The sequence below is a fragment of the Nicotiana attenuata genome, unplaced genomic scaffold (genome assembly GCF_001879085.1).
Source record: "Nicotiana attenuata strain UT unplaced genomic scaffold, NIATTr2, whole genome shotgun sequence".
Taxonomy (NCBI): domain Eukaryota; kingdom Viridiplantae; phylum Streptophyta; class Magnoliopsida; order Solanales; family Solanaceae; genus Nicotiana; species Nicotiana attenuata.
This window is the reverse complement of record NW_017675552.1, coordinates 39023-58365: the sequence shown is the minus strand read 5'-3', so window position 1 is coordinate 58365 and position 19343 is coordinate 39023. Positions and strand designations below refer to the sequence as shown.

At 43.2% G+C, this 19343-nt stretch overlaps 1 protein-coding gene across 1 annotated transcript; it reads left to right on the top strand.

Annotated features, from left to right (window-relative positions):
- The first annotated feature begins 17371 nt into the window (after positions 1 to 17371).
- LOC109220196 lies at positions 17372 to 18375 on the top strand. The gene is made up of 3 exons (XM_019384660.1): positions 17372 to 17662; positions 17863 to 17934; positions 18028 to 18375. Exons 1-3 carry the CDS (start codon positions 17372 to 17374, stop codon positions 18373 to 18375), a joined length of 711 nt encoding a protein of 236 aa, XP_019240205.1.
- Positions 18376 to 19343: the final 968 nt, after the last annotated feature.

The following is a 19343-nucleotide window of genomic DNA, read 5'->3' as shown; positions in this document are numbered from 1 at the left end:
CTACAGGAAATGCTCCAATCTGAGCTACGCTCTCCATAAGGCCCACTAGATGGACCAAAGCATCCTGGAGTACCGGGGTTGCGATGAACCCCTCTAGAACCTGAGTTGGCCCTGCCGGAACGGTCTGGGCTGGAACCTCATCATCAAACTCCACCAGAGGTTCCGCTACTGGTGTTGCACGAGCTCTAGGCTGACCCCTGCCCCTACCTCGTCCTCTGCCCCACGTAGGAACTGCCACTAGGAGCTAGGGCTTCTGGTCAGCTAATGAAGCGGTACGTGTTCTCGCCATCTGCGAAAGAACATGAGTTGAAAGTCCAATTAGCATTGAGAAATCAAACCGTACGACAGAGAAGAATAGAAGTGAAGTTATTCCTAAACTCTGTAGCCTCTAGGGATAAGCACAGACGTCTCCGCACCGATCCCTTAGACTCTACCTAGCTTGTTTGTGAATTGTGAGACATAGGAAAGCTAGTGCTCTGATACCAACTTGTCACGACCTGAATTTCGCACCATCGGGACCGTGATGGCGCCTAACTTTCAGAATGCCAGGAAAGCCAACATATAAAGATCTACCACGCTAACCAATATCTAAAATAGTAATTAACAGTAATTTAAACCAAAAAAAAAAGTAAGAAGTGCGGAAATTTATAACAGTCTAAACACTAATACGCGACTACCTAAAGATCTGGTCTCAAAATCCACGAACTTCTAAGAGTCACTACAAATACTGGTTTAAAGGAAAAACAGTTGTTCTCGAAAGTAAAAGAAAACAGGGAAACTAGGATAACTGGAAGGGGGCTCCAGGGTCTGCGAACGCTGGCAGATCTACCTTGGGTCTCCTGTGGACTGAAGGCAGCAACCCAACTCTGATCAGTGTGGTCCAGTATCGGAATCTGCACAGAAAGTTTAGTGTGCAGTATTAGTACAACCGACCCCATGTACTGGTAAGAAACGAGCCTAACCTCGGAGAAGTAGTGACGAGGCTAGGACATGACAATAACATGAATCTGTGCAGTTAAACCATATACGAGAAAATAACAACAGTTGGAAGCAAAACAGATAATAATGGGAAGGGGGAAAACATGCTGAGCGGAACATCAAATCCTGAAATAGAACAGTAAAGAGACACAGTAAATAACATGCTTTTACACCAACGAAAGTAATAACATAGCAAACCACTGCACGACATCACCCTTCGTGTTTTTACTCTCGTCCTTACCATAAGAAACAACAGAAATGGAACGACATCACCATTCGTGCATTAACTCTCTCATAACATGGCACGACATCACCATTCATGCATTAACACTCTCAGAATATGGCACGGCATCACCCTTCGTGCATAATCACTCACTCACAATACATTGCACGGCATCACCCTTCGTGCTTTACACTCTTCCTCACCCAAACAAACAGAACAATAGCACCCAGCAAGGGAATCATCAATAACCAACCTCGTTTAAATATTTAACTTCACAATACAAATATCAACTTGAGTCAGTGCTCAACCAATATCCAATACCAGGAAAACATGATAAGATTTGTTTAACATAAAGAATAACCAGTTTAAGCATGAACAATACGTATAAAGAAGTACAACAACCACAAGTATACGACTCACTCGCATGCTATGACCCGACAACAACTTATACATACTCGTCACCTCACCTATACGTCGTACTCAACAACTAATCACATAGAAAATAAGGCAACAATACCTAATCCCTCAAGCTAAGGTTAGCCACAACACTTACCTCGATTCCACGGCCGAACTCAAGCCTCAATCCCCGCTTTGCACTTAGTTTCCACCTCCGAACCACTCATATATAATCATAATTTACTTAATAATATCAATTATCACTGAAGAAATCGATTCCAATGCATAATTACAAGTTTCCCAACAATTCCCCAAAAAAGTCAAAAACCGATCCCGGGCCCGCTTCGTCAAAACTTGAGGTCCGAACCATAACCCGTTCACCCATTCACCCACGAGCCCAAGTATGTAATTAGTTCGAAATCCGACCCCAGATCGAGGTCTAAATTCCAATTATACAAAAATCCCAAATTCTACCCAAACCCCCAATTTCTACCATGAAAACCTTAGATTTTAGGTTGAAAATTGGTGAAAAACAATGGGTAATTGGAAGAAAGTAGTTTAGAATCATTTACCAACACTATGGGGAAGAATTTGTCTCTTGAAATTGCCTCTAAGCCTTCTTCGTTTTGAAAATATGAGAGAATGGCCAATTCCCGTTTTTGATTCTGTTTTAAAACACTCAACAGGTCTTTTTCGCGTTCGCGAGAGACCTGTCGCGTTTGCGATGCATTGCGGCCAGAAGGGCCTTCGCGTTCGCAAAGAGCTGCTCGCGATCGCGATGGTCTGTCCCCCTAACCATTGCGTTCGCGGGCCTGGGACCGCGTTCGCGAAGAGCAACTCAATGATCTCCCCAGCCCACCTCTAATACACTACGCGTTCGCGTAAGGCCGGTCGAATTCGCGAAGAGCTAACCCCCAAGTGCTCCATATTCGCGACTGAAGCCTTGCGTTCGTATAGAAATCCCTCCCCAGCCCAGCTTGCAGTTCGCATTTGCGAGAATTGCTTCGCAAAAGCGAAGCACAAAGTATCAGCATACCAGAAGCAGCAACACATCAGATTTTCTAAGTTTAAAACATCTCGTAGCCTATTCGAAACTCACACGAGCCCTCGGGGCTCCAAACCAATCATGCACACAAGTCTAAAAATATCATACGAACTTGCTCACGCCATCAAATTGTCAAAATAACACCTAGAACTACGAATTTAGCATCAAATTGCATGAAATTTTCAAGAAAGTTCAAAAGTTCTATTTTCTCAACCAAAGGTCCGAATCATGTCAAATCAGTCCCATTTCTCACCATATTTCACAGATAAGGTATAAATATCATAACAGACCTGTACCGGGCTCCGGAACCACAATACGGGCCCTGTATCAAAAAATCAATTATAGTTTAACAATTTTCATCAAAAATTCATTTCTCGGCCTAGGGACCTCGGAATTTGATTCCGGGCATACGTCCAGGTCCCATATTTTACTACGGACCCTCCGGGACCGTTAGAACACGAGTCCGGGTCCGTTTACTAAAAATGTTGACTGAAGTCAACAAAAATTAACTTTTAATGGCAAAACTTAATATTATTCTCAAATTTTCACATAGGCTTTTCGGAAACGTGCCCGGACTGCGCATGCAAATCGAGGAGAAAGAAAATAAGGTTCTGAAGGCCTCAGAACCCCAAATTGGGTTCTAAAACACGAGATGACCTTTCGGGTTATCACAAAATATGTATCACCAAAGGTCTACCCAGTAGTTGCAGGAGATACCTACATTCATAAGTCAAAGATGAGTAGTGTGGATTGAGGGAGTGGAGTAAAGAAATCACCCATTGAGTATTTAATTTGAAGTTAAAATAGTAAATTACTAATCCTTAATTGTTTTTTCCTCCAATCGTTATAATTTATTATAACTCCCATGTGTCAAGGAAATATTTTATAAAAGAAAATGGTGTTTACAATATTAATTAAATAATAAGGGAAAATTAGTCAAACCTTACTGTTTGTACATTAATAAAAAATAAATAGGTTAAGAGAATTATCATACAAAAAAATTAAGAAAGAAATACAGTCAAACCTTACTATAACAGTCTCGTTTGTTCCGATATTTTTTTGGCTTTTATAGTGAGGTGCTATTATAAAGGACATAAATTATAACATAACATAAAAATCGGAAAAACTTGGCTTCTATAGTTGTATTGGTCTAAATTTGGGTGGCTTGGTAACTGCAAATAAAACATGGTCAAGGATAGAGCCGACCACGGTACAATGGCGAGGAGTCGTCTTAAGAAGGATTATTGCCGAGGTCAAGCAAAGGGGGCAAGGAAGCAACGGTAGGATAGTGCAATATATATAAGGAATATTCTATTGGATATTCCCTAGGTTGTACTTTTTCGGATTTTTTGGGGATAACCCTTATAAATAGGAAGAGATAAAGAACAAAAAGGAGCTTCTTCACTTTTTGATAAGAGCACTCGTAAAGGATTGACTACAAAGAATATACGAAAAGGCTTGTCTTGTTCACTAGTTCTGTTGCTCAACACACGTAGTTCACTCTTTGTTTACAAGATCCAAAAATTCCCTATCCACCTTCATTTATCACTATCCTACATTGTTGTCAAGAAGAAGAATCACCCAAACCATCTAACATTTGGGTGATAAATTCCTCTACATTACATTTATTGCTATTATCTGCATTTATTGCATGTTCTTATTATAACATTCATTGACATTCATTGAATACATATCTGATCTTTGTGGAGCATAAACACGGTCCCATTCCACGGATCTGTCTGAGTTTTTTATCTAGAATTTATTATATCTAACTAGGATTCAACCCCTATTACCTCATTAATTAGTTTAACAAAAATCTTGACACTTTTTGATCAAACAATTTGGCGCCGTCTGTGGCGAGGTTCTACTTAAAATTTTAGTTCTTTCTAGATAAAAAAAAACAACATCATCCATCTTTTCCTCGTTTGCACTAACTAACAATGGCAGGAAAAGGTGATGAAGGACTGAAAGCAGTAGTAGACGTCACTGCAAACCTCTTGAACACCATCAACGAGGTTGACAGAGAAGGCGAGGAGAACGTGACGCCGAGTGCTATACCCAGGCGGAGCGACTCACTTCCCCCTCATGGAAGGATAACCGCTTTACGTGAAAGGGGAGCCTCCACATCCACAACCGAGGAAGCACCGCTAGTAATCAAAAAACTACTGGAGACGTGGCTGACAAACACTCTAAGCGACATACTCGACAAGCCAGTTCAACGGGCGAAGAAATGCCATACAAGCGGATACCACATCAACCGTCGACGAGCTGCCCGCTCCCCCAACAGGTAAAACTCACACCGCTGTTGATGCAGGTAACGACGCACTTGCCGCCATCCTAAAGAAAATGAATGAAATGGAGAAAGAGAATAAAGCGCTTCACGACCGAATGAGGGAGCATCAAGAAAGGGTTGATAAGATACCGGGTGCCCTGAAATTGCTACCAAAATGGGACGTCGGCCGATTCGTCGAACAACCATACAGCGAGGAGGCAACCCCACATGCCATACCCAAAACCTTCAAGATGCCACCATATCTGAAGATATACGACGGCACAACAGATCCCAAAGATCACATCATTCACTACGTCACAGCAGTAAAAGGCAACGACCTCTCAAATGAACAGGTGCCATCACTTAAACAAGTTCGGCGAAACCCTAACAGGGGGGCTGTAACATGGTACTCATAATTACTGGCACAATCAATAACAACGTTCGAAGAAATGGCCGACAAGTTCGTCACCGCCCACGCTGGGGCTAAGACAGCGGAGGCTAGGGTGAATGATATATTCGTCGTTAGGCAATCGCCTGGCGAGGGACTCAAGGGACTTCCTCGCTCGGTTTAACAGAGTAAGAATGAGCTTGCCAAATGTATCAGAAGGGATGGCAGTGGCAGCTTACCAAAATAGGTTGAACAGGAATGGGTCAAGAGCGACAAGAAAATTATTAAGCAGGCTCATGAAATACCCTCCCATCACTTGGGAAGAAATTCACAACGCCTACTGCGCCGAGGTGAGAGCGGACGAGGATGACCTTAACGCTCCAATCCGGCGGTTAATGTCAATCCAAATAGAACCAAGGAAAGAGTGTCGTAATGACGGTCGAAGAGACCAGTCAGGTCCCTGCCTCAACCGAGACAGATATCAACCCTATGTTAGAACATCCATTCCACTATCTCCCCGCCATGCGGAAGGACCATCCAGGCCGCTTACAGAAACTCAACGAAATGAAAGAGGTATGCCTCCACTCTTATCTGCTCACAATTTTTGTATTTCCCCTTCAGAAATAGCGTACGCACTAGAGAAGTTCAGCCCGAATATGAAGTGGCTACAGAAGATGAAGTCCGACCCAAGTACCCGAAAGTCGAACGTCCTCTGTGAATTTCATCTGGGGCGGGGTCACAAAACTGAGGACTGCATAGCCGTACGGAAAGAAGTAGGGAACATGCTCCACCAAGGGCACCTAAGGGAGCTAATGCGCGACCGAGGAAGAGCAAATTTCAGCCGCGGACAAAAACAACACCAAGCCCCCCCAAATCATCATCGGTGGAGGCGACAAAGCAGCAATCAACCATGCAAAGTTTACCACCACACATAAGCTGAAGCTATCAATCACCCACGAATAGTATGATGACATCGAAGAAAGTATCATCTTCGATAAGTCAGATACCAATAGTTTGACTTTTCCTCACTTCGATGCTCTTGTCATTACTTTACGTATTTTAGATACTGATGTAAAAAACATAATGGTAGACGATGGAAGCGGCGCGTGTATTATTCACCCTCGAGTTCTCGCACAAATGCGACTCGAGGACAACATAGTACCACGCTGCATAATATTAACAAGTTTAAACAATGTCGTCGAGCGAACCTCAGGAGAAATAACGATGTCCGTCCTAGCCAGGGAAATCACCCTTAAAATAACATTTCATGTCATGAACCAAGACACAGCTTACAATGCCATTATAGGACGACCATGGATACACGCCATGAGAGCCATCCCGTCCAGCCTATACCAAGTAATCATGTTCCTTACTCCGTGGGGGATATTCAGCATCTGAGGCGAACAGCGCACAACCCAAGAGTGTTATCGCATCGCCCAAGATTGTCCATATACTTAACAGCTAAAGGGAACAGACTCAGAAGCATAGCAATTACCAAAGTTGGGGTCCGAACTCAACGAAAAAAAAGACGTTATCAAGGACCCTGACGTCGTGGAAACCTCTGGTCAACAGTAGAAGACCTCGACCTCGTCCAACTAGACAGCAACGACAACAACAAAAGGGCTTACATAGGCCATAAACTCTCCGAGCCAAGTAAATTTCATAGGTTTTTAATTAACAATGGAGATCTGTTTGCTTTTTCCCACGCAGCTATGCCAGGTATCCCAAAAGACATTGCCACACACAAGTTGAACGTCGATCCCTTCTACCCTCTAGTAAAACAAGTAAGAAGAAAACTCAACGCCGCAATTAACGAAGGCATCAGCGACGGGGTGGATAAACTACTCGCTAATGGCTCTATCCGAGAATCGAAATACCCCCAATGGGTCGCCAGCGTAGTCATGGTGAAAAAGACAAACGGAAAGTGGCGGATGTGCGTGGATTTCATAGACCTAAACAAAGCCTTCCCGAAAGACTCATTTCCGTTGCCTCACATCGATCAACTTATCAATGAAACAATAAGGCACGAGTTGTTGAGCTTTTTGGACGCCTACTCAGGTTACAACCAAATCCGCATGGAGGAGGAAGACCAGGAAAAGACTACTTTCATCACCTATCAGGGAACGTACTACTACAGAGTCATGCCATTCGGGTTAAAGAACGCAGGGGCGACGTATCAAATGCTGGTCACCAAGATGTTCAAGGACCAACTCGGCAAAACAATGAGTATACATAGACGACATGTTTGTCAAATCAAAAAGGAAGGAAGACCACATCGTCGACCTGAAGGAAGCCTTCGGCATACTAAGGTAATACGGTATAAAGCTAAACCCCGAGAAATGTGCCTTCGACATAACTTCGGGCAAGTTCCTCAATTTTCTGGTATCGCAAAGAGGCATCAAGGTCAACCCCGACCAGATCAAAGCCATCGAGGGAATACCTGAAGTATTGACCAGCAAGAAAAAAGTACAAAAACTGACAAGCCGTATAGACGCTTTGTCGAGGTTCATCTCACGATCCTCCAACAAATGCCACAAATTCTTCAACGTGCTCACAAAGGACATTGGGCTCTAGTGGAATTCAGAATGCATCGAGGCCTTAAAAGAACTAAAAGCATACTTGTCCTCACCCCTGCTACACTCCAAAGCAGAACCCGGCAAACGCCTCCTGGTATACTTGGTCGTATCAGAGGTCGTAGTAAGCGCAGTATTGGTCCGTGAAAACAAAGGTACGCAATCTCCAATCTATTACATTATCAAAACTCTGGTCGACGCCAAAACGAGGTACCCCCATCACGAAAAATTAGCCTTGGCATTGCTTATAGCTTCATGAAAGCTTAGACCCTATTTTCAATTCCACCCCATATCAGTGGTGACGACCTTCCCCCTACGGAGCATCTTACATAAACCTGAACTGTCGGGGAGATTAGCCAAGTGGTCCATAGAATTGAGCGAGCATGATATAATATATTAGCCGCGAACAACGATAAAATCGCAGGTACTCGCCGACTTCGTCACTGATTTCAGTGCCAAAATAATGCCCGAGGTCAAGCAGGAAACTTCTCGTACCTTTCCCAAGTTACCCAACGCGTCAGGATCTGGACTGGGACTGGTACTCGAGGTCCCAACAGGCGAAGTCATCCGCCAATCCATACGGTGTCCCGATATGGCTAACAATGAGGCCGAGTACGAGGCCGTAATTGTAGGAGTAAATCTAGCTCTCAAATACGGAGCACGACGAGTCGTCCTCAAATGCGACTCACAACTCGTGGTCAACCAAGTCACAGGGACTTTCCAAATCAAAGAGCAGAGGCTACAAAAGTACCAGGCAGAAATTCATAAACTGCTACCAGAATTCGACGAATGTCGACTCGACCAAATACCTCGAGCATAAAACATCGAGGCAGATGGCCTCGCCAAGTTAGCAGCGGCCACCAAAAGCATTACAAAAGAAAACGTGGTCACCCTCCTCCACTCGTCAATAGACCAACTTGAGGTACACTATGTAAACTTTACTTGGGACTGGCACAACCGTATTATAATATATTTGCAGGAGGGAGTACTCCCATCAAACAAAAAGGAAGCCAAAAAGCTTTGAATGCAGGCAGCCAGGTAAAAAATCATAAATCACAATCTATACAAAAGAATGTTTGGAGGCCCCTTAGCAAAATGCCTAGGGCTGAACCAAAAAAGACGCGTTCTCGAGGTAGTGCACGAAGGCCAATGCGGTGCCCATACCGATAACAGAGCCCCCGTCAGATGCCTCATTTGAGCGGGTTATTATTGGCCCACAATGAAGAAGGATGTCGTCAACTATGTTAAAAAGTGCGAGCAGTGCTAGAAATACGCTCCTATGATACACCAAGCACGCGAGCACCTCCACTCGGTTACATCGCCATGGCCGTTCATCATGTGGGGAATGGACATTGTCGGACCCCTTCCAGCAGGGTGAGGTAATTTACGATTTCTTTTGGTTTTAACTAACTATTTTTCCAAGTGGGTAGAAGCAGGTGCATTCGCCCAAATACGCGAACTGGAGGTTATTACATTCATATGAAGAAACATCATATGCCGCTTCGACATCCCCAAAGAAATCTACTATGACAATGAACCCTAATTCACCGGAAAAAAGACCGCCGAATTCTTCGAGAAATGGCACATCAAGCGAATACTCTCCAAGCCATATCACCCTGCCTGTAATGGTTAGGCTGAATCCTCCAACAAAACAATACTAAACATCTTGAAAAAAAAGTTTGAGGACGCCAAGGGACTGTGGCCGGAATTGCTACTAGAAGTACCGTGGGCATACCGCACCATGCCAAAAACAAGCACAGGAGAAACGCCATATTCACTAGTCTATGGGACTGATGCCATAATACCAGTCGAGGTCGGGGAAACTAATTTGAGATACTCCAATGAAAGTGGACCAAGCAACCACGAAGCAGAAGAGCGAAAGACATGTCTTATATAAGAATGATAGCCTAAAAACAGCAAGCAAAACGATACTACAACAAAAAGGCCAAAGTACGACCACTCAAAGTCGGAGACTGTGTACTCAAGGCCAAAACACATGCGAGAAAAGATTCAAGAGAAGGTGAACTAGGAACCAATTGGGACGGGCCGTACAAAATCACGGCAGCAGCAAACAAAGGATCATTCCAACTAGAAACAATGGAAGGAAAGCTACTACAAAACAATTGGAACGTCGCCCACCTTAAATACTTCAACTTCTGAAAATGGACGCCCTCCAAGTCGTACACTTTTTCCCTCGCCCCGATTTTGTCCCAATTGGGTTTTCTCGGGGAGGCTTTTAATGAGGCGACGAAGGGGACGTCTCAAGTTCAAGTATAATCCATCGCCCCTCCTGCCGACTACTTCTCCAGGATGGACGATGAAGGGACTAGGTACACTGGAACTTCTCTAATATATGTATGGAACAAACAAAAACATGTAATATTCTCCAATGAATGAAATAAAGAAACATCTATACACAACTCCACTGAGTCATTTTACATTCGACCTCGCTCGAATTGTTTTACATTCAACCTCGCTCGAATTGTTTACATTCGACCTCGCTCAAATTATTTTACATTCGACCTCGATCGAATTACTTTACATTCGACCTCGCTCGAATCATTTTACATTCAACCTCACTCGAATCATTTAACATTCGATCTCGCTCGAATTATTTCACATTCGACCTCACTCGAATTACATTATATTCGACCTCGCTCGAATCATTTTACATTCGACCTCGCTCGAATAATTTAACATTTGACCTCGCTCAATTCATTTCACATTCGACCTTGCTCAAATTACTTTACATTCGACCTCGCTCGAATTACTTTACATTCGACCTCCCTCGAATCATCTAACATTCGACCTCGCTTGAATCATTTAACATTCGACCTCGCTCGAATCATTTTACATTCGACCTCGCTCGAATCATTTTACATTCGACCTCGCTCAAATTATTTTACATTCAACCTCGCTCGAATTACTTTGCATTCGACCTCACTCGAATTACTTTATCAAACCTCGATCTCATCCGAACTAATTAATACTCGACCTCAAGTCAGTCTATGTTCGACTCAATATCAACCATATACAAACAGTCGAAAAATCATGGGCTTCCCAACATAGCAAAAAAAAAGAGGAGGAAAAGAGAATGGGAATCCATAAATACATAGCAAAAAGGGAATTGTTCCATTTCAATTATCGGATTACAATAATTTTTACAAAGGGCTCGACGATGCCCTCACAAAAATAGCAAAGCAAAAAAAAACTAAGTACATAGCTTCACGTCACATCATCCCCATCGACGTACTCATCATCATACCAAGGATCAGAGTTAAGCCTATCCGCGGCATCATCATCCTCATCCCCTCCGGGCATACCAGGGTCGTAACCACAAGTTTCACAAGCTGCACGTGCCTTGACACGGATGCCCTCAAGCTCTAATTTAGAAACTTTCCCGGCAGCCTTTAAAGATTTATAGACATCAAGTTGAGCCTCGGCATGGACCCACATCTCATACGACTCCCGCGGCACACCGTGATCGGTAGAAGTATGAGATGTAGACCGATGTGACTGCCGTCGCGTCTCCTCAGCCCTTAAGATAACGACTTGTTCGTTTAGCCTGGACAACTCCGCCTCTAAACCCTGGATCCGTTATTCCAACCTCGCAACCTTAAGCGCCAATGTCTCCACCTCATTAGCCCGCTCGGACCTGCAAACACGGAAAGTGTCATCTAGGGTCGCCGCTTCAGCCGTAGCGGCCATTCGGCCTTTCCTGCCCGACTCAATTCTTCGATATTCGCACTCAGCTCACCCCTCAGATCAACAGCCCTTACTTCTTTCTGCCCGAGTTCAGCCGTTAAGGACGCCACCTACGTCTGAAGGTCAGCGTTCTCAGCCATCACCCCCTTGCTCACCTCGAGCTCATCCTCTTTGGCCTTTAGCGCTGCCTCAAGCTCGCTGCACCTACTGATGGCCCTAATAAGCTCATCGTCCCTCTCCCTTAGCTCCTTATCTTTCTTCGTTAGGTCATCATCTTTCTTTTTGAGCCCATCACGAAGCGACTGAAATTCGCCATCCTAGCTAAGGAAGTTGACCAGCGTTCGGTGCTTAGTATGGTATTCCCTGTACTTAGAGGTCATCTTCTTAAAAATGGTTGTCCTCCGCTCCTTCCGCCGGTTGCGCTCGATCCCAATGATAAGAGTGTGATGCAAAATAACAAAAGGAAATCAGTGTAAGCATATTACACATGCAAAATAAACCTAACCTAACATGGAAAAGCACTCACTCGTAGGGCCATGCCAGACATGCCCAACGACAGGTCCACTTCGTTCATCATTTGTAGCGCCGTATTCTCAGAAGTCGCGCATAGAGGAGCAAAAGCTGGCACCGCCCGTTCTGAGTTGGCCAAAAGATCTTAGTCTGTAGGGATGATTATGTGCCGATTAGGACCCTCTGTACTTATCTCCACACGAGTAGCCCTCTCCATGAAGGTATGAATCTCCTCAGGGTCGATGTCTAAGCCAGAGTCGTCTTCCCCCACAGGAACGGCTCTACTCCCCCCGACCACCGATGATGGGCCACCTTCTACGGCCCGTGTAAGATCTCCGCTATCACGAACCCCCTCAATCCCAGAGGATCTCCTCTCCATGATGACACCTGTCGTAGAAACGGCCTCAACGTATGGTATGAGCACAGGTTCCGCCTCCAGGGCAACGAATTTTTCCGGCTCAACGTCAGCGACAATGGCCTTCCCGGTCTCCACCCTTCGTCTTTTTCTCGACAATGTCTCCTCGACATTATATGGTCCATTTACAAGGTGAAAGATGGACTGAGAAGAGATCTCATCCCGCACGGCAATAGTTTGAGGGGCGGAGTCCCTCATTGGCAGAGCTTGAGTCCGATCTCCTCGAGCCGACTCGGCCAAGGCAAATTGCATCCTAGCCAACGTGATAGCTTGGTGAAATGCAGGCACTAGAGCCTTGGTCTTCTTGGAAACTCGCCGACTTGGCACCAAAGGGGGGTCGCATCAAAAAGCGATGGCAAGCAAAAATAAGCTGAGGTAGAAATGACACTTACTGGACGGGGTCTTGGGTCCAAAATGCTTGTGAAAGGATGCCCAATCGTGAATTCTTACAGCGTGTGGTAACACGCGAGCCAACCAATCTTCAATATCGAAGACGGGAGAAGGTGCACGCCTCTAAGCTGAAAAACAAGGAAGTCGCGAGTAAGTCAAAAATGAAAAAATAAAAGAAAATAACGAGCATATGGTGAGATACTTACGATTATAGTTCCATTATTCGAGAAACCCAGTAGGATTCGCCACCAGGTGCTCGGTTTTGACGAAAAAATACTTATGCTATAACCGTCGGTTCATCTTGTCATCCATCCCGGTCACCAACCCTTTGATCCCACGATGCCGTAGATGTATCAATGTACCTCTATAAAAGCTAGGCAAAAATAGATGGAGCAGGTGGCGAATATTGACCTCGCAACCGGCCAACTCTGCATACTTCGCCAGCATCAGAAAAACATTATACAAATAATGGGAGAGTTACATCGGGCAGACGTTGTAAAATCGGCAAAATTCCTCTGCTAATGGGGAGAGGAAGAGAATAACCGATTAAGAACGGATAGACGTACAAGGCACAATACCTGGGTCGGTGAACCTCTAGGATGTCACCCCCGGCCGGAACAATTTCGACGTGAGGAAGAATATGATATTTAGGTCGGATGTCGGCTATTTGAGACAGTCCCGTCTCAAAAAGCTTCTGAGCAGGTGCGGGAGCGGGTTCCTTTGGGAAGTCATGTTTGACCAAAGGGTTCTTGGGGACCACCTCCACGGTGGGCAAGCTTTCCTCCTCTTCAACCATGAATTCCTCACCGTCGGGAGGAAAGGCCACTGATAAAGGAGTGGCATTGGAAACTTCGTCGTGAATATGAGGGGATGTTGACATATTCACGTGGTGAAACCAAAGCAACAAAGTTTGAAGAAGAAGATATCAATTGGGCAAGAAATCATGGACTGGAATTGAAGAGGCTGCAAGAGACTGAAAGCGGAGATCGAAGAAGAATATCAAAGAAAACAATACACATGCGAAATGAGAAATTATGAAAATCATCGAAAATGAAGCCCCCTCCATCTATTTATAGGGTTGGGTGGCACCAGAATCGAAGCAAAGGACCGTCAATGGCACCAAAATCGAAATGCCAAAGGCACAGACGTTGCATGGGGAAGTCGCGCAATAATGACGCACGTGGTGATGACGTCACCTCGTGTTAGCCATGCCACCGCAGCCCTGCTGGCTATGCTATTTTATCAGCCTCGACCGGTTCGATTCAATCAACACGACCAAATTTCTTCTCAAGGGCTGCAGACCGGATCCGCTCATCGAGAACGTGCAAGATCACGACCTTGACGAGCGAAAGGACTAACTGTATTGGTCTAAATTTGGGTGGCTTGATAACTTCAAATAAAACATGATGAAGGATAGAGCCGACCACGGCACAATGGTGAGGAGTCGTCTTAAGAAGGATTATTGCCGAGGTCAAGCAAAGGGGGGAAGAAAGCAATGGTAGGATAGTTTAGCAATAGATCTAAGGAATATTCCATTGGATATTCTCTAGGTTGTACTCTTTAGTATTTCTTGGCGATAACCCTTATAAATAGGAAGAGATAAAGAACAAAAAGGAGCTTCTTCACTTTTTGATAAGAGCACTTGTAAAGGGTTGACTACAAAGAATATACGAAAAGGCTTGTCTTGTTCACTGTTTATGTTGCTCAACGCACGTAGTTCACTCTTTGTTTACAAGTCCAAAGATTCCCTATCCACCTTCATTTATCACTATCCCACGTTGTTGTCAGGAAGATGAATCACCCAAACCATCTAACATTTGGCTGATAAATTCCTCTTTATTATATTTATTGCCATTATCTGCATTTATTGCATGTTCTTATTATAACATTCATTGACATTCATTGAATACATATCTCATCTTTGTCGAGCATAAACACGGTCCCATCCCACGAACCTGTCTAAGTTTTTTATCTAAAATTTATTATATCTAACTAGGATTCAGCCTCTATTCCCTCATTAATTTAACAAGAATCTTAACACTTTTTGATCAAACCATAGTGAATGGTTGTTATATAAAGATGCTATTATAGAGATGTCTGACTGTATAAGCGTAAAACTACAAGAGAAATTACTATTATTAAGCTAAAGTTGAGGGGGGAAACAATTACGTCGCTGGAAAAAATGCGATGTACATATTTGTGAAATTCCAAGAACACCCCCACCCTCTCCCGGTCATTTGTCCCTTCAACTTTTCCCGACAGCTATTTGCTTTGCCCTAATTAAACTTTTGTGGACATTGATTTAAAAGATACATTAGTATTTACCAGATTTTGGGCTCAAATACGTTTCAATCATGTTTTTAAGACTAGTTATTCGTTGATATTGAGTGAGAATTTGATATATTGCTGCATCATATTTTAAAATTATGATTTGGAAAGTCCCAATGAATGAAATAACTCTTCAAGTTCAACGAATGGAAAAGGAACCGGCAACTGTCTAATGAAGCTTTAGCTGTGGCGAAATTAGGATTTTTATCAATGGGATTTAAAAATAAATAAGTAAATACGTGAAAAAGATAAAGAAATTCAATGTCTAATATATATACAGTGACACAATTTACTACTTCCTTCGGTCCATAATAAGTGACCAATTTACTTTTTTATTTTGGTCCAAAATAAGTGTTATATAATTATAAACTCTCTAGCCATATTGAAGAGTTTAAATGGATTAGTATTATGTATGATTATACGCCTAAATATTGCAAGCCTTGCAAGAAACAAGGGCATAGTGAGGCAGAATGCTGGGTAATTCATCCTGAATTACACAAGAGATTTGATGAAGATGTGGAGGATCAAGGCAAGGAGAAGAGTAGTTGTGGTGAGCACTAAAGCAATTGGTACAACTGCAAATTCAACAAAGGTTCTGTCAAGTGGAAAGGTGGTTGGTAAGCCTGCTACAAATCATGCCAAGCAGGAATGGATACAAGTAAGGAAGAACAAATACCAACGGGAATCAGGGTCACATTGTTGATAATAAACAAGGTAAGGAAGCTAACAAGGGTAAAGGGAAGGCCAAACTTGAGGAAGTAGCAACCAAGAACAAGTTTAATGCACTAGAGGTTGAGGAAGTTCATCAACCTACTCTAAAAATTACTGAAGGCAAAGGTGATGATCATAGCAATGGTGGGGAAAAGCAATCAAAGAAGGGCCATGAGAAGGAAAAATAAGGTAATACCGGAGTGACAAGCCTCAATCCTAAGGCTTCTGGGGTTAGGGTTGGGAAGGATGCTAATACTAAACAAACGGGAAAAGGTAATCAACAAGAACTTAAGCGTGTAAAGAAGGAAGCAGTTGAGAAAGTGTTGGAAGAGCAGCATAATGGGAACTTAGCTAAGGCTAATCCTATTATTCCTAGTGATCAAAGTTCTAATGAAAAGGCTATTAAGGGATCCACAATCGACTGGGTTCATAGAAGGTTTGGAACTAGCAAAGAGGAGCTAAGGCAACTCAATGTGACAACAAACAAATCATGTCAAGATATTCCATCTCAAACATTTGCAGATTCTGGGCAGCTTGAGAACCTTGATGAGATAAACTCAACAAAGGTTGTAGGGAGTGACGCAATTGAGGTGGAGGATGATCAACTAGGCACGACAAAGACAACAGGAGACAAAGTGAGGGACAGCAGCCCACTTGGCGATAGGCTGGCGATGACAGGCCTAAATCCAGGCTCCCCAGGCGTTAGGCTGGTGACGTTAGGCCTAAAGCTAGGTACCCCAAGCATTCGGCTCACAACGCCAGGCCTAGCGCCAGGGTCACCTGATGAAGCAATGATAGTTAACCCTATCCCTAGTGCAACTGGCAAGATTTTGGCATATGTAGATGGTGTTCCGGTGTATGCATTGGAGAACAAACTTGATGATAATGTGAAGGTTAGGGATTATACAGTAGGGGCAGAGAATAGCAATGAAAAGAATGATGAGCAAGCAATTGTTCTAAGAGCATCTGGTAAATAGAGGAAGTGTCTATGGAATATGGCACTGATCTAATTATGCAGCTGCATCTTAATGTTCCACTGAAGACTCCACTACAACATTTACATGATTTAGTTACACACAATGTGGCACCAATTGATGAAGACTTAATGAGACAAAATCCTAGGGAGGATGAGGGAGATATGAATCAATAGCAGAAAACTTAAAACATGTGGCTAGGGATGGGGACCTATTACCTACCGCTAGTGCTAAAGGAGCAGAATAAAGAGTCACAACAACCTTTAAGAATTATGCCCAGGAGGGCAGCTTCTCTATCTAAATGATGATCAAAACATTAATATGGAATATAAGGTCTGTGAATACACAGCCGGCCTTTCCTAGAGTGATCAACATGAATAGGGAGCATAACTTTTGTGTAGTTGTATTGATGGATCCTTTTCAAAAGAAGAGACTCATTGATAGATATAGAAGAAGGTTGAATATGGAGACGGCTTATGCAAATATTAATGGGCAAATTTGGTTGTTCTGTGATGCAGTGGTGGAATGGGAATTAGTGGAGGATACCGAGCAACATGTGACTGTGAGAGTGCTTCACCATGACCTGGGGAAGCACATGATGATGACATTTGTTTATGAAAAATGTTCAGCAATGGAGAGGTTGGAATTGTGGGATCACTTGAATTACTTAGCAAGTGATATGAAATTGACATGGTTGGTAGGAGGGGATTTCAATGTGATATTACATGAAGATGAGAATATAGGAGGACTACCAGTACACCCACCTAAATATGAGGATTTTGCATTTTGTGTAAACTCTAGTGGTTTGTTTGATCAAGGATACAAAGGAAGTCCATTTACATGGTGAAATGGGAGATTTAATGCTGCGTGTATATTCAAAAGATTGGATAGGATCTTTGTGAATTTGTCATTTTAGAACATGTTGCCAACTATTGAAGTTGAACATCTAATCAGAACTGGATCAGAACATGCGCCATTGTTAATGACATGTGGGGAGCAGACCACCAATTTTGTCAAGCCTTTCAGGTACTTGAACTTTTGGACTAAACATGATGGATGTGGTGATGCAGAATTGGGAAGCTGATTTCATAGGGGATCTTTTTTTTTATGTTCAAGCAGAAGCTCAAGAGGATGAAGGCAGCACTGTCAAAATGGAGTAGGGAAACATTTGGTGATATCTTCAAGAAGTTGGCTATTTTGGAAGACATTGTTAGGGTGAAAGAGATGTTGTTTGAAGAAGAGCCTACGATTGAGAATAGGATTGTGCTTCAAAAGGCTCAATCTGAATTGAAGAAATACTTGAGTATTGAGGAGAAGTATTGGAAGCAAAAAGCTGGGATGACTTGGTTTGCTGAAGGAGATAGGAATACAAGTTTCTTTCAAAATTATGTCAATGGCAAAAGAAAGAAATTGCAACTAAAGAGGATCAAAAGTGGGAGTGGGGTATGGATTGAATACCAGGAGTAATTGGCTACATCTGTTGTGGACTTATATCAAAAACAATTCACAAATGAAGGTGATACATCTGACTTTTCCTTGATCAATAATGTACCATCGATGGTCACTATGGAACAGAATTTGGAACTTAGCAGATTGCAACAATTGATGAGGTAAGGACAACAATTTTTAGGCTTAGTGCGGAGAGTGCTAGTGGTCCGGATGGATTCACTGGCATGTTTTATCAAACATGATGCGATGTTATTGGTGCTGATATACACTAAATGATGCTACACTTCTATGGAAGAGCTGCACTGCCTAAATCCATCACTCACACCAACCTAGTGTTGCTGCCTAAGAAAGCTAGATTGGGGGTTTGGACCTCGATTTGAGGTCCGATTTCAAAACAAATTATATATTTGAGTTCGTGGGGGAATGGGTGATCGGGTTTTGGTTCGAACCTCGGTTTTGACCATGTGGGCCCGGGGCGATTTTTGACTTTTTGGGTAAAACTATGGAAAATACATTTTTATGCATTCGAATTAATTCATTTAGCGTTTATTAATGTAAATAAGTAACTTGTGACTAGATACGGACGAATTGGTGGTGGAATCGAGGGGTAACGCTATAGTTGAAGCGTGAACTGTGCTCGTGGCATCGAGGTAAGTGTTTGGTCTAACCTTAGCTTGATGGATTAGGAGTTGCATCTATTTGCTACGTGTTAATTGTGGAGTACGACGTATAGGCATGGTGACGAGTATCTATACGTTGGTGTCAAGCATGCCCGTGAGTCTTATGTTATAATTTGTTATAACTCCGTTGTGGTTTATTATGCCTCACATGTTATTATCATCATTGTTCCCTCGCCGGGATGTTTGTTTGATATTATTGTTCCCTTGTCGGGATATTGTTGAGATATCATTATTCCCTTGCCGGGATGTTGTTGAATTATTAATGTTCCCTTGCCGGGAAGTTATTATGTTGTTCTTGTTCCCTTG

Excerpts from the sequence above, each read along its gene's own strand:
- LOC109220196 (XM_019384660.1), top strand. The coding sequence starts at position 17,372 with ATGGAGACGGCTTATGCAAATATTAATGGGCAAATTTGGTTGTTCTGT. Across the intron at positions 17,663-17,862 it reads AGAATATAGGAGGACTACCA|AACTGGATCAGAACATGCGC; the intron begins GTACACCCACCT and ends ACATCTAATCAG. Across the intron at positions 17,935-18,027 it reads AATTTTGTCAAGCCTTTCAG|AAGCTCAAGAGGATGAAGGC; the intron begins GTACTTGAACTT and ends ATGTTCAAGCAG.